Here is a 16,349-nt window from a genome sequence, read left to right as displayed (position 1 = left end):
TTTTGGCATGAGTGTTAAGTATAACATAATTCCTGGAGAACACATAGGTTTTGGGAGTATGTTTTCTTCCTCAGTCATAGATGAGAATTGTTGCCTCTGCAGGCTTTGGTGTTTCTTTTTTGCATATTGGGCTTTATAAATTCACTAACAGGTCAGGAGCACTTAGAGCAGTTACTCCACAGGGAAGAGGAATGAACAAAATATCCTGTAGGGAACAATCATGCATAGGCAGAACGGAGAATAAGATGATCTAATAGAGAGGTTTTTTAGGAAAGGAAGAGAGTTGATTGTATCATATTTCTAGGATTCTATTAAAAATGCATGAGAGCAAGGAATGGATTTAAAACCTTTGAAACAGATAAGACTAAAGGACCTGTCTGTCCACATTACACACAGCTGTGCATGAGACAATATGCATCATTTTAAAAAGCTACGCAATGCTATAATTATGGAGTTTAGCAATAAAAAATACAACTGTTTCTATTTCAGTTCTCCAGTTCAAATCTCAGAATGCTGAAAACTGCATTCTATTTAACTAGCATGCTCTTGTGAAAATGTCAGCAGAAAAACTAAAGCAGGTGAAATCTTGAATCAAATTCAGAAATATTGTTGCTTTGCTTGATTTCATTAATTGTACAGCGCTTTTATATGGTCCATAAGCTATATAACTTCTCTGATTACTGTTCATTGAGCATATAGAGCATGGTGGCTGGAGAATTCTGGGACTTGAAGTCCACACATCTTAAAGTTGTCAAGGTTGAGAAACACTGTTATATAGAGTATGCAAGCATTTTCATTTTACCAGTATGGAAACTGATGAGAGGGGTGCTCTTATAATGAATCAGTGTGATTTGTAAAGAAGCAGTGGACATGGACAATCAATTCAGATCCTTGTTCCATTACACACTTGTCTGAATAATCTTAGGAAATTCCCTCACAGGGATGACATGTTGCTCAAACTTTTCTGACATCTTTTGACAACACTTGTAACAAATAACAACCATTAAGCTGGTATTATTCTTGTTTCCTAGATGGACTTTACAGGGTATTAAATTGGGAGGGAGGGAGGGAGGGAGGGAGGGGCCAAGATTACTTATGGTCTCAGAGTTGGCGGGCTAGAACTTTTTCAATATAAACAGCATAGATTTATTGAACAAGTTTTCACTTGCAGATTTGTTGTGCTGCAGATTAGCAAAATGTGGCCTAGAAGATCCCTATCAAGAAGAGCCATTCCTGTTTTTATGAAATCTTCACGTGTACTTTTTTCAAAAAATGCAAACAATTCCTGGATGTTAGGGCAGGGTTTTTTAGATGTTGGCCTTACAATTGACTTACTAATAGTTAGAAAGTATAAATGCTAGGCTCTGCAAAGCAAATGGGCTATTTAAGTGTAACTTTTAATAAGTTTGGAGTATTAAAAGTGCTTGAGTCAGAACAGCAAGCAAAACCAAATTGTAATAGCTGTACTGCTTTGCACCATAAAATTCCACCAAGCATACAGTGAAACTCGAAAAATTAGAATATCGTGCAAATGTTCATTTATGTCAGTACTGCAACTCAAAAGGTGAAACCAATATATGAGATAGACGCATTACATACAAAGCGAGATATGTCAAGCCTTACTTTGGTATAATTGTGATGATTATGGCGTACAGTTTATGAAAACCCCAAATTCACAATCTCAGAAAATTAGAATATTACATGACATCAATAACACAAGGATTGGAAATAGAACAATATCGGACCTCTGCAAAGTATAAGCATGCATATGTACTCAGTACTTGGTTTGGGCCCCTTTTGCAGCAATGACTGCTGCAATGCGGCGTGGCATGGATGCTATCAGCCTGTGGCACTGCTGAGGTGTTATGGAAGACCAGGATGCTTCAATAGCGGCCTTCAGCTCCGCTGCATTGTTCAGTCTCATGTCCCTCATCTTTCTCTTGGCAGTTCCCCATAGATTCTCTATGGGATTCAGGTCAGGCGAGTTTGCTGGCTGATCAAGCACAGTAATCCCATGGTCATTGAACCAGGTTTTGGTACTTTTGGCAGTGTGGACAGGTGCCAAGTCTTGCTGGAAAATGAAGTCAGCATCCCTATAAAGCTTGTCTGCGGAAGGAAGCATGAAATGCTCCAAAATCTCCTGGTAGACGGCTGCGTTGACCCTGGACTTAATGAAGCACAGTGGACCAACACCAGCAGATGACATGGCTCCCCAAATCAACACAGACTGTGGAAACTTCACACTGGACTTCAAGCATCGTGCATTGTGTGCCTCTCCATTCTTCCTCCAGACTCTGGGTCCTTGGTTCCCAAATGAGATGCAAAAGTTGCTCTCATCAGAAAAGAGGACTTTGGACCACTGGGCAACAGACCAGTTCTTTTTTTCTGTAGCCCAGGTAAGACGCTTCTGACGTTGTTTGTTGTTCAGGAGTGGCTTGACAAGAGGAGTACGACATTTGAAGCCCATGTCCAGGATCCGTCTGTGTGTGGTGGCTCTTGATGCACTAACTCCAGCCTCAGTCCACTCCTTGTGAAAGTCCCCAGCACTTTTGAATGGCCTTTTCCTGACAATCCTCTCCAGGCTGCGGTCATCCCTGCTGCTTGTGCACCTTTTTCCACCACACTTTTCCCTTCTATTGATGTGCTTTGATACAGCTTTGGGGCTTTCCCTCCTTATGGAGGGTGTCACAACTGTCAGGTCAGCAGTCTTTCCCATGCTTGTGATTCCTACTGAACCAGCCTGAGAGACCATTTAAAGGCTCAGGAACCCTTTGCAGCTGTTATGGATTCATTAGCTGATTAGAGTGGGACACTTTGAGCCTAGAATATTGAACCTTTTCACACTATTCTAATTTTCTGAGATTGTGAATTTGGGGTTTTCATAAGCTGTATGCCATAATCATCACAATTATACCAAAGTAAGGCTTGACATATCTCGCTTTGCATGTAATGCGTCTATCTCATATATTGGTTTCACCTTTTGAGTTGCCTTACTGACATAAATGAACATTTGCACGATATTCTAATTTTTCGAGGTTCACCTGTATGTAATAAATGAAAATTGATGTAAAATTATCTATTCTATTATATTGCGATCATTTAGGTACAGATGGCAACCTAAATTGTGTGTTAAGTAAGTCCATTATTCCTCCCAAAGCATCGGGTTCACAGTTTCTTGCCAGCATTTACTCCCCACTCACTCTCTCTGGCCCTTAATTAAACAGTGGAGGACCTGAGGCCCCAGAACAGCTCCCCACCAAGTCTTGAGACTGGCTGAGGCTAATGTAGCCGTCGACATAACTCTTGCCTTTAATCCATCTCTCCATTAATTTTCCACATTCATCTGTGGAAATGTCTGCCTCCTAGTAAAAGACTAATCAGGGGGACCCTCCACTGGAGAACTTATGTATACTTAGGAAAAAGCATGAGTGTTTTCACAGAAATACAAAATCATTTAGAGAGTTTGTGCTATTTTGTTACAAATACTGAAATTATCCTTTTTTTCTGGCTTGAACAAATTTCTGTATAGATTATTGAATACTGAATTTGTCACAAGTTTGTTCTGAGAGACTTCTGTACTTACAAACAGATACTGCGAATTGCTACATACTATGTAAAAGCTTAAACAATGCTTGCAGATGAAGAAGGGTGGTTGTAGTAAAAGAGAAGAAAATAAGCCATTTTGTTTTCTTTAGGAATAAACTTTGATACCCAATCTATGTACTGCTGATGAAATAAATTCTGTACAGCACAGTATATATATATTTTTCCTGCATATCAGTATTCTCACTGTAGGAAAAATATGAATCGGCCCTTGAATCAGAGAATAATAACAGGCCTGCGCTATGTATTCCAAGGAGCCTACAGATAATCCTTGGGTTACATCCATTTGTTCAGTGACTGTTCAAAGTTATGGCATTGAAAAAATGGGCTTATGATGGGTCCTCAAAGTTGGGCTGTTGCAGGGTCCCCGTGGTCACGTGATCAAAATTTGGGTGTCTGGCGACTAGCCCGCATTTACAACCATCACAGCATTCCATGGTCATGTTCTGCCCTGTGCAAACTACTCCATTTGAACTCCCCCACCCGCCTGTCTCCCCCCCCATCTCTGCTCTTTGGCCACCCTGCATAGCATGGCCAAGATGAAGAGGCCGCTGTATTCCACTATCACCACCACCCAGCTGACCTTCGCCTCGCCTCGCCTCGCCTCCACTGGTCTCACCACCGTCGCTGCCTCCCTGGCTGCTTGGCTCCTGGCGGGCTGCCCTGCTTAAGTAGTCTCAGCCCACCTCCGGTTGAGGGTCATGCTGATGCACTGCCTCAACTCCGGTGCCCAGTTGCAAAAGTCCCAGTGCAACCAGCTGTCCACAGCAGCTTCTGCTTCTTCTCCTGGTTCTGCTTCTCCCTGTGAAGAGCCACCACCAACATGTGAGGCAGGAGTGAACGGTAACCAGGTAGACCTAGGGCACGTGCTGAGACCTTTGGGACAACTGCAGCTGCAGCTCCACCTCTGCAACCTACCACTCCCTACTCTGGTCCTAGGGTGCGTCATGCGCTCTGCTTTGGGAGTTCCTGCCTACAAAGGAGCCACGTGGTCTGGGTCTGCCGCAGCTCACAATCCCCATGGTGAAGTTTGGCTGAGCTGGCCAGGATTTGGGTGGGAGAAGTTTTTCAGGACTTTGGCCGTAGGAGAGGCTGCGCCTCCCTGACTAGGCTGCGGTTGGGCTGGGTGGGGACGGAGGCGAAGATGGCAATGAAGATCATCTCGGGGTAGTGGCAGTGGAATACAGTGGCTTCATCTTGGCCATGCTGTGCAGGGTGGTCAAAAGGGCAGAGATAGGGGGATACGTGGGGGGAGGGTCGAAGTGGAAGCAGTTTGCACAGGGCAGAAGAAATGTGCGGTCCTAGCCTAACAACCTCAACCTAGACTGCTGGGACTCCCATTGCTAAGCACATGGTCACGTGATGTTTCACTTAACCACCACTTCCCTTAGCAATGGAAATTCTGGTCCCAATTATGGTTGTAACCTGAAGACTACCTATATATTTGAAATAAAATATTTTAAAAAGAAACATTTGATAATTAATTAGAAGTGTGTGTGTATGTACAAAAGAAATGCTTATACATTTATTCTTGAGAAAGAATGAGGCTGGTGATACTCAGCTGACCAAGGTTTAGTGGATCATCCAAGTGCTTTTGTTAATATTAGATTGACTTGTACTGCAAAACCCAGGCTATCTAGCAACAAAAAATTGAAACTAAGAGATGAAATTTAAAGCTACTGCACAAGTTTCTTTTTCCAACTACAAGCTAATTTGTAAATAAAGGGATGTTGAATAGCTTTTTAATTCTCCATTGAAGGGAGAGTGATTACTTAATGATGAATTCTGATGTCAGTTTACAGGCAGTCCTTGTTTAGTGATTGCTTCATACAGTGACTGTTCGCAGTGACTACAGTGATGAAAAAGTAACTTTGCAACCAATCCTCGCATTTACGACCTTCACAGGTCAGTAAAGCAAAGGAAAGTTGAAGTAAGATCATAAGCAAAGTTGTCTACTTCGCTTAACAACGGAGTTGCTGGTTCCAATTATGGTCACTAAACAAAAACTACCTTTGTATACCACTTTTCCATCATAAAAAGAATATTATTGGTGCCTTTCAGATACTGAATACCATATGATTTTTATAATATGAAAGCTTTTAATCCATTTGTAAAAGATTAACAGAAAACTCTGCTCATCAGCAGAAGGACAAGGAAAACTAAATTCTGGTAGAAACAATAAAATTAAGAAAAAGTATAATAAAGATAAAAGGCATTTATGTAGAGAGGTAGGCTTGTCAAAATTTGAAATAATCTGGCATTGCTCTCCTAAGGACATTTATATGGCACACATGAAAGATTTATAAAATATAATTCTGGATATTTAGATTGTTTTTTGGACTGCAGAATACAAAGCATAGATTTTTAAGAAATGTAAAGAAGAATGGCATTAATGAAAATGCTGTTCCTTAGAGTTACATAAATGTTTCAATTAATATTAGTATTACTTTTTAAATTCCTTGCAATGTTTTTGTTTACGGCTGCTTGCCAGAACAGGGCTTGGAAGGGGATCCTGGCCACATTATTTGCAGGCAGGTTTAATTTCTGGCATTTTGAGGGACAGCTGGCAAAGTAGTCTGTGACCCTGGAAAGATGCTGCCAAGTGCAGATGATTCAGAGCTAGATGGACCAGTTTCAATTTAGTGCAATTTCACTGTTCAGTATAGTATAGATAAAGGTAATCCTCTTCAGGCATTGATTTGAACCAGTGGCAAAGAAACTGGTACAGAGCGGAGCTGTGCATACAGCTCTACTCTGTACTTTTCCTGACCTCCATGTGTTCAATTAGGAATTATGGAGAAGAGTGTGTTTGTGTTGGCTCGAATGCTCCTAAAAGGTCTTGGCATGATCTGGGTGCTGAATGAAGCAAGGTACCAAATTCCATTGATAGCTGTATCTGGTTTCAGTCCAACCCAAGCACAGGGCTCCTTCAGCCCTCCTGAGTTCTTGAAAACATTAAATCTTTTAGTAATATATGCAAAAGCTATTCCTTAGGAAAGGATGTTTGGAAGCACAAGAAACACCCCCTCTCCTGTTATTCTTCCAAATCTACCATATGTGCTATTAAACCATGGATTCCTCCCTGCCCCCTCAGTTAAATTAGATCAGACTCTGACTCAGATAAGATAAAGGGTGTTTCTTAGTCTGTGTCGTCCTCTCTTATTTCATTAATAGAATCATTCTCTCTTATTTCATTAATAAAGGTTCACCTCCTTAGCAAACATGCTTTACGTGTTGATTAGTGATGACAACGTTGTTCAGGAAGCAGTCCTTTAAAATATAAGTTGCTCAAATCAAGTCTACCAGAAAGGGCAGCCTGTTTGGCTTTTGGCATTGAAGACAGTGCCACCAGGAGGCCAGATTAAGGCCGCGGTTGCACATAAAAAGTTAACAACAGCTAATGTTGTACAAATGGTACAGTAAATTGTACTGGCTCCTTGAAAGTGGTGCATAAGTTTTTTTCAGCATTGTTGCTCTGTTGTCTTGTTGTAGCTATTCATTGTCATGAAGCACAGTTTTCAAAGAAAAAAGATAATTAGAATAAAGCAGTAATTTGAACCCTAGCTTTTAACAAGTTTAGGACCGAGAGGCTTTTTCTTCATTTTGACAGTGAAAATAGTTCTTGGTATTTTCATGGAAACCATATAGTGTCATTTTTCTTAATGGCAATTTTCACCTTTCACAAGAGAAATTGTGGGACAAGGATTGATATAAATCTTGCACTATAAGAACTCTCCAAAACTGAAGCATAACTTCCAACTCTATGCTGGGCTTAGGACTCTGCCTGCTGATGCAGTGATTCAGAAAAGGTGCTTAGTACATGACAGAGGACAGGTGAGCCTCTCCGTAAAGCAGCCGTATCATTTTTCAGGTTTGTGTGGAAGCCAAACTAAAGACATGGTTGCATCCTTAGCCCCAGTTGCACATTCAGTGACTTTGGGTCACTCACACTTTCCCAGCCCAGCCTACCTCACAAGGTTGTTGGGGGGAAAAATAGGAAGAGAAAGCAGTATGTCCATCATCTTGAGCTCCTGAATGAAAAGGTGGGATATAAATTGAATATATAATAAATATAAAATACATTTGGATTCCCCTTCCACTGATGTCCAGCAGGCGCCTACCCTCCTAGTCATCTGAAAAGCCTTGAAGACCTGGCTTTTTCCACAAGTATTGGGGTGGTGTATGGCCTGAGCCAAGGAAAGTCATTTGTTGGATGTGAGGGGTGTGTCGCTTTTTATGCTGGTTTTTATATTTACTATTGTTTATAAGCTGCCCAGGATTGTGTTACATAACATGAGCAGCTATATAAATCTATGAATGAATGAATGAATGAATGAATGAATGAATGAATGAATGAATGAATGATCTTAAAATAAAATGAAGGCATACTTTTACCTACAAATTTACCAAAGTTAGTAGAATAGCAATAGCATCTTCCATACTGAAGCAGCCTTGGAGTGGCTCAAGTTAGGTCTAAGAGCCATGCTTGCAAATATCATTTGGACCCAGTATTTGCAGTCCTCCAACAGCAAGGGACTTGCAGCAATACTTCCAAGGTAACAAGAGAAGATCTGCATTACGGAAAAATAGTCCATGCTGTCACTCCTTTACACAGTTGCAGACCTCAGGCAATGAGGTTAATTAACGTATGAACGTTCCATGCTGTCAGAGTAACCCGTCGGTCAGATTGCAGATGATAAACGAAATGATGTTCAACTTACCTGCTCTGTGTACATCATCTGGATTGATAGTATTTTGCTTTGTGCTTTCCAGAGAAAAGAAACTGAAAGCCAGAGTGCAGGAGTTGGTGAGTGCCTTAGAAAGACTAACCAAGAGCAGCGAAATTCGGCATCAGCAGTCTGCAGAGTTTGTTAATGACTTGAAAAGAGCAAACAGGTAAAGGTTCCTCCAGTCAGTGATAACATACCGTACATTGAGCTGAGCTCACGTTATGTTTTTTGCTATGCTTGCTGTGAACCAGTATGTGGAGTGTACATGACTGTGAATGTACTAACAGAATGGTGGGGTTATGCTTGGAGCAGAGTAGAGCTGTGTAGCCAGGTGGGATTGAAAAGTTGGTGGGGGGTCCTATCCAGTATGTCAGCAAATCAGTATCTATTTAAGATGCTGCCAGTCAGAATGGATGTGTAGATGTGATTACCTTGACCTTCCATTACTGTATTTCCAATAGTAACCTTGTGGCTGCCTATGAGAAGGCAAAGAAGAAGCACCAAAACAAGCTGAAGAAACTGGAATCCCAGATGATGGCAATGGTGGAAAGACATGAGACTCAAGTCAGGATGCTCAAACAAAGAATTGCTTTGCTGGAAGAAGAGAACTCAAGACCCCATACCAATGAAACATCACTTTAAGAGATACTTGTTTTCTTTTAATCGATGTGCCATTACAAAAATGACTCCTTACAAAACTCATTGAGATGGTAAACACAGATGTGAATCGATTACAAACCAGGCAAAGTTGGAGATCAGTACCTCAGAGAGAGATTGCAACTTCGACAATACACAGCCATGGGCAGGAGCCCCAAAAGAAGTATGTTTGAATAGTTGAGCATACTCAGTGCCTGATGGTAAATGTATCAGTTTATCACGTTTCCATGTAATAATTTTACTTGATATTATTGCAGATTCTCTTTTAAATTTCAAATTTGTATGAGTAAGTATATTCTTCTGCTCTTATTCATTGAACATTCTCTTTGGAGTCTACCATAATGATGAGGCAATGCTAAACAGCAGTGTACGCATAACTTTCATTTGGATAATAGTATTTCTTTTCCCATTTTCTTCTGCCATTCATTCTGCATTTCCCCCTTACAATGAAAAGCAGGTATCCGTAGCCAGCCTCTGGGTAGACAGCAGGTCAAACATTAGCACACAATTGGCTTTTAGGGGATAAAACTTATTCTTGCTTCATCAGATGGTGGGAAATCACAATAAGAGTTATTGCAGTGATGGTTTAAGTGGCTAAATAGCTGTTGCAACCCATTTCAAAAGGAAGATATAATAGAAAGGTGATTTTAAATTGGGCCTTTTGAAATGGAGACTAAACCAGTTCTTCTAGCTTTTTGCTTCTCATTAAACAGCAGTAAGAATACAGGCAATTGAAGAGTTTTATCTCAAAGCAACTGGAATAACTTTCCCCACACTATAGCTGGTGCCTCTATCTTTCTGATCGATAATACCATTTTCAGGATGTGCCCACTGAGAATGCCCCAGGATTATCCTGTTGCAGTTTGGTAAACCTGCAGTTTGTCAAGTCAGTCTGCAATGGGAACAGAATCCATATTAATTATGAGACTAATCATTTAGTGCAGCATTTCTCAAACTTAGCAACTTTAAGATGTGTGGACTTCAACTTGCAGAATTCCTCTGCCAGCATGGCTGGCTGGAGAATTCTGAGAATTGAAGTCCACACATCTTAGTTGCCAAGTTTGAGAAACACTGATCTAGTGTCTAAATACAAGCTATTCCATTATTACTATCCATTACAAATAAGAGGTTACTCTTAATTTATAACAGCTATGCATTTTACAAAAGAGACTATGGAGTATATTGCTGGACAGTATCTAACCCTTTGTTTTCATTATATCAATTAAAAGGGTGTTGCAAGACATTCTAGAATGAAGGGGGGGTGTTTGGGATAAGATTCCCATAAAACTGAAACCAGCCTAAAATATAAGGAATGTGCCTGATTAAATGAATGTAAATGTACTTCCAAAAAATGTTATAGGAAAATTAATTTCCAACAGGGATCAGTTATGGTGCTAATACTGTCCACTCAGCTCAGTGAAACCATATCAGTTAGAATGAGAGGAGACTGCAATATTATGTCCCTTAAATTTTGAAGTTAATGCTTTTTTAAATTGAAATGTCTCTTTCTATTCAGCTATTTTTCTTTTCTGTTCTAACATAAATGTAGCAATAATTCTTTTTCCTTTAGTCTGCTGTATAGATGTGTCATCAAGCATTAATCTTTAAGGATAATCCTCCAAATTGGCACATACTATGCTCCTATGGTGCCTTCCTTTTAGAATGGTTTCTCCTTGCACTGTGATTCTTGCAATGCCAACAATAAGGCCAATAGCCCTACCAGTCTCTTCCGGCCTTTGATTGTTCTTCCATATTTAATCACTGTAGGTAGTTTAATATGCTTTTCAATCAAATTGAAATTTTGGAGTCTTGTTCCTGTTCCTTTTCCACTGAAGATCAGTACCTAATCATGTTTTCAAACGAAGGGAGAAGTCAGATAGATCTCGCCTGCATTATTTTGTTAGGATTACTTAGTAACATTAAATTATCTCAACTTGCAGTTGTCCAAAATAAGGGTTTATTTTCGAAGGTGTCTGCGCATTTGAATTCAGTATGGACAAAATTAAGGCTGCAGTGCTTTAGTCCCTGGCAGAATGTTTCAGATTGCCCTTTTCAAAAAGAGAGTTTTTGAAGTTTAAAAAAAACACAAAACCTCCTAACCCTTTCCTACACCATGCAATCTTCTACAGCTCTTGCCTCATTAGTATGTGAGCTGATCTCTGATAGGTTTGGGAAGGAAAGAATAGGGAAGAAAAGCATATCCTGGAGCTAGTATTCCATCTTTTTCATTCAGTGGAGAAAAATGGCCTTCTGCCCACCAGCATAAGCCTGATAGGCCTTGAGTATGACACACATCCCCCACCTCCGGTTCTCCCCACTCCCATACGATGCCCATGGTATTGCTCTGGAAGTTATCCACATAAGGCTTCATTTGGGCCCAGTTTTCTTGCCTTTCTCTGTTTTGCGTTTTTCAATATAGTACATCTATTTTATGACAGATGCTCTGATTGTTAGGCAAAACTTCATCATCTCCATTATCTAAGAAAATCAGATATTTATTAATGAGATTTTATTCCATGGAGAAACTGTTAGTGGTTCTCAAAGTGTATTGATGACTTCCTATAGTAAAAGGTGATGAGAATTCACCTATTTTCTTCCTTTTTTCTTACAAGTTGTAAATCACAAGTTAACTCTAATTCTGAAAAAGGTTATTCATTGCCATTTTAAAATTCCTTATTGCATGATTTAACACACTTTTTGTAATAGTATTTTATCATTGTATTTAGAGTAGTTTAATTGTCTCAGTCACTCTGGGTTTTGATTTGTTTTTGGATTAGCAATGACAATTCTTATTAGAAATTACTAATTTGAAGAATAACTATTTCTGTTACATGGAAGCAATTTATTTGCTATGTACATTCACTGTATCTTTTTTCCTTCAAGTTAGAAATCTTCAAAATTCTTTTGCTGACTACATTATACATTCCATATTTTATTTATAATTCTTAACCCATTTTACCTGACGTGCTATTCAGTTATTTTCTCCAGAATGCATGTTTCAAAACACTTTTTAAAATAAGCTAAGACCTGTAACAAGGAAATATAAGCCTGAAACTTAAGGGTTCTAGTGCCATTGTAGAGGTTGGCTTGCTGCAGATTAATGGTATAAAAGCTTAGAAATGCATATTGAATACATCAAGCTTTTCAGAAGATCCTTGTTTCAAAATTGTCTGTTTTGAGCTTGTCACCCTTGATGACAGATACAAGGGTTTAACCTTTGTTTAATCATATACCACCTATCACATCAAACTATATTTAAGGAAGCTGAACTTATACATTGGACAATGCCTAAATTGAACAGAGAAACAATGGATAGGGCTATACTTCATATCAAGGAATCAGCTTCATCCATGGAAAGGGAGTGAACAGTCTTGGAAGAAAAGAAGGTCTGTAACGTGGATATGCAACAATACTTTTTCATTTTCATTCATTAGAAATCATTAGGTATTCCTTCAGCGCTGAAAGAGAACCAAAAGGAGTTTTGGTTATCTGACTGCACAGAACCCTTTATACTTTTTATCCCCAGTATTACCAAGAAATTACACACCAAGCATAATACATGCAAACCATTTTCAAGTTTGCCTGCATGTCAGCTGAAAATAACAAATTTTAAGCATTAAAATTGATTAGAGCTAAATAAGGATAGGAATATCTTGGCCCGCACCTAAGTCCTCATTCCCTAGAGATTCCTTACATCTTCCTTCTAGATCTTTGCCTTTTAATACAATTCAGTGTTAAAAAAGTTGCAGATCCTCCTAATGAATATGTGAAGATCTAGGTGGCAGCCACGCATACAGGATGGGGAAAAGGAAATTTATATACATGCCTGTGTTCAGCTTACTGGAGTTCAGATGAATCCTAGCAGAGCTACAGTGAATGCACTATTGGAGTAAAAGGCAGGCACCAATCAGCTGATGTGGCCTTCATTTCCCAACTTTAAGCATCAAAAATTTCTGCCACAACTAGGCAAATCAGCCAGGGAGCTAGTCCTTAACCAGCATAGCTATAATTGCATGTTTGAAAGTCAACCACTAAGAGCATCTGTAGATATTATAGAGCTTACATATACCAACAAAGTCTTCCAACAGGTTTATTGTGCTGTTTATTTCCTGCATAGGCATGCATTATTTATTTTACTACCTCATTGAAAAGCATGCTTTCTCTGTTTAATGGCTATTGTCATCCTTTGACATGCATAATAGAATACTCTGTGGCAGGCTTTTCTGGATTTTACTGCTTTTGATACCAGTTGGAACATTTTTGTAGCTACCTTTAGATCTAGTCTTTTTTTATCCAGTTGGTGTCAAATTCTTTTGATTCCAACTGTTTATCTGTTCTCTTGCTTGCTGGATAGACCACAATTTGTAAAATTCATTTTGTCCATTCAGAACACCACGTTACGTAGATTGACTTAAGTGTTGTATGATCTGGTTTTGAATATTAAATGCCAAGGATTGATGAGGCCTGATAACCATTAAGAAAACATCTTGAATTTCTGATTAAAATGTTCTTATAAAATATGGGCTTGCATCTCCAAGACTACATCCTTAAGCAAGGCTATATTTTATCCCCACATAAAGTAATAACTTTACTGCCCCAGAAAATATCTCCAGGAAGTCCCACTCAGGTGAGAAAAGATAGTTCATTACATATAGTTCTTGCATTAGATTTTTGGTAGCATTTTTCACAATTTTCATGATACTGGAATAGAATTTGGGTGGCTATAACAAAAATCTGCAGTAACCAAACATGAGAATGTCAGTAAAACTCTGTTAAGCTAGTTTTACTCTGCATGTAGATTATAGAAAAATGCTGGTTAATTTGGAAATGCCAACCTAGAGACAATAGCATGAATTGCCCTGATCTAGCTTGGCAGTTAGTTTCCATTCAGAAAGAATATAGTCTTGCTCAGAGAACCAGAGTCAGCCTTGTAAGTGTTGCTAACATAAATAATTTGATTGGGACATACTATAGATAAAATGTACTGACTAGCCCCTCTGTCCCTACAGGAAAATGACTGTCAGTACACATAAAGCAAAACCATTATTCCACATCCCAATACAATATTGAAAGAGTGCAAATTTAAAACACTAAACTTCACTACAAACCTTCGAGGCACTTTATTTCAAATTTGGCCATGGCAGGATTTGATTCAGTAGGCATAAAAAAAAGGGATTTAGAGTTATCTGAGCTGAGATTCAGTGTTTTAACTTGTCAGACTAGGTTTGAGCACATTATTGGTGCTGAATAAGAACTGAATCATGTTTAGTATGAAATTTAAATGGCCTTTTTCTTTTAAATCACAAGTTAGATCAACTGGAGGTAACATAACTGGACTGAAAGAATCCATATGACTACCAGATGGCAGCCAACACATACAGAAAATTTAACTGCCATCTAGTTGTCTGGATTTTTGCCAGAGTTATGACAGCCCTACTCCTAACTTATTTTTCTGCAAATAGGATTACTTTGATGGAAGGCTTTTCAGCCAGTGGAGGATCATGCTAAATGAAAAGAATGCAGCCATCTTGCCATTTTTCTTCCTGCACTCCCCAAATGTTCTAAATGGGATAGGGGAAATCTGTACTTCCTCCAGCATTCCACCAGTGGCATCACCTGAGCAGAATTTTCAGATGGGTCCAGCTTCTTCGTTTTGCTCAGATAGTTTTGTCCACTATAGTAGTTTCAACATCATAAATAATACCCATTCTGTTTGTTACACGAAAGCTTATTTCATGATACAAGTTACACTGTTAAAACAGGCTTCTAGAAGTTGGTGCATTTGATATATGTTGCACAAATCATGTTACTTCTGTTACTTTTTCAAGGCATGACTTTTACACCAGCTTGAATGTATTATTATTTACAAAACAAAGCAAGCACATTTTTAAATTAAATGTCAGTATTGTTCCTGTTTATATTGGCATTTTTTGCTGAAAAACCACCATTTTCATTGGTTTTTCTCATTCCAGTAGTTTCTTAGATGCTGTAAAATAGCTATTTGTGTTTATTTGATATAGAATTGTACAAACTGTAGTTATTTATACAGAGGCATTTATAACACTTTTATAAATGTTCTTATATTCTGAATAAAAAATTAATGCTGAGAAGTCATTAAACCTTCTTTCTTACAGACTACCTTTGTGTATTTTGTTCTTTGTCAAAAGCCCTGGATAGTCTCTGTTTTGGGGGCAGTGAAATGTTTCCCAAGCTGAAGCTATTCTATATGTAGGAATATTTTTAATAGCACTATCTTCTATACCACTGGGAATATTTTCTATACCACCATTCCCCAACCTTAGCATCTTCTGGATATGTGGACCTCAGTGCTGACTTGGGAATTTTGAGGGTTGACATTTGCACAGCTGGAGGATACCCAACTTAAGGAAGACTGCCTTATACTTTACATTTGTTTACATGACAGCTATGATTGAAAATTGTTTAATGATATCATACAAGAATTATGTGCGCAGTCAATGCATTTCTCATATAACAAAACTCATCAATATTAGAATTGTATTTTTAGTCACTAAACATAGAATATGGCACATTTTAAAACCAACATTGGATAAAATGGTTGAAAAAAATTGCTTCTGTTCTATGCCTTATTCCAAAATATGCTATCTTCCTGTTGAGCAAGAAGGCAACTTGCAATCAGGAACCCTGAAAAAGAAAGATCCCTGATCACAGGAAGATTTCTAATCAAGTTCAGCTAAATGTAATAAGATCCAGGAGGTAATAAAGACACTGGAGGCAATGCAGCCCAAAGCACCCCAAGTGCATTGGAACTCCCTGTTCAGGCAAAATGCTTGAGAAGGATTGTTTAAATACTGCTGTCATTTAATGAAATGTTAATTGCAGTTTCTAATTGATATGTTAGTTATAAAGTCCAACAAGCAGACTACAATCTTGCAATTCAGAAACATAGTATTTCAAATTATTTGTTATCCACAAGTCCCATTCTTATAGCGGTTTTACAAAATACAAATATATTGGAGAATGAACACACAAAACCATATATATTAGATACTTGGCATCTGATTGTATTTCAAAGACGATCTTGGTTTATTTTAAATTTATACATAAAAAAAAAAATCTATCTCTAACGTGTAATAGAAGAAATACTCTGATAACCAATCCATTGCTCCCCACTTTGGTCAGGACCAAAGATTCTTGCTGTCAGAAATGGGGGTAAAATAAGAACATTCTGAAGAACTAATGGTTGCAAAAATCTGCACTGTCCATTGCCTCAAATCTTCCTTAGGCTTTTCAAGTAATGAGGCTATTTAAACCATACATATTAGACCACTGCAAAATAATAACACAAATTCCCAAATGGGTTATCATTTGGTACTGTAT

The 16,349-nt window shown here is 38.6% G+C and overlaps 1 protein-coding gene across 2 annotated transcripts in view; it reads left to right on the top strand.

Moving 5' to 3' along the window:
- Positions 1 to 11,872, top strand: part of MCC (MCC regulator of Wnt signaling pathway) — a 210,490-nt gene extending 198,618 nt beyond the window's left edge. For both annotated transcript variants that reach the window (XM_088130041.1, XM_088130042.1), the window contains 2 exons: positions 8,377 to 8,499; positions 8,795 to 11,872. In XM_088130041.1, the coding sequence (XP_087986167.1) occupies positions 8,377 to 8,499; positions 8,795 to 8,975 (304 nt within the window). In that variant the 3' untranslated portion in view covers positions 8,976 to 11,872. The remainder of the gene's footprint in view (positions 1 to 8,376; positions 8,500 to 8,794) is intronic.
- Positions 11,873 to 16,349: the final 4,477 nt, after the last annotated feature.

This window comes from Python bivittatus, unplaced genomic scaffold (assembly GCF_059951505.1).
Source record: "Python bivittatus isolate LINGU-HERP-01145 unplaced genomic scaffold, Pbiv_v1 ctg000850_np1212, whole genome shotgun sequence".
Lineage (NCBI taxonomy): Eukaryota > Metazoa > Chordata > Lepidosauria > Squamata > Pythonidae > Python > Python bivittatus.
This window is presented reverse-complemented; position numbering and strand designations above follow the sequence as displayed.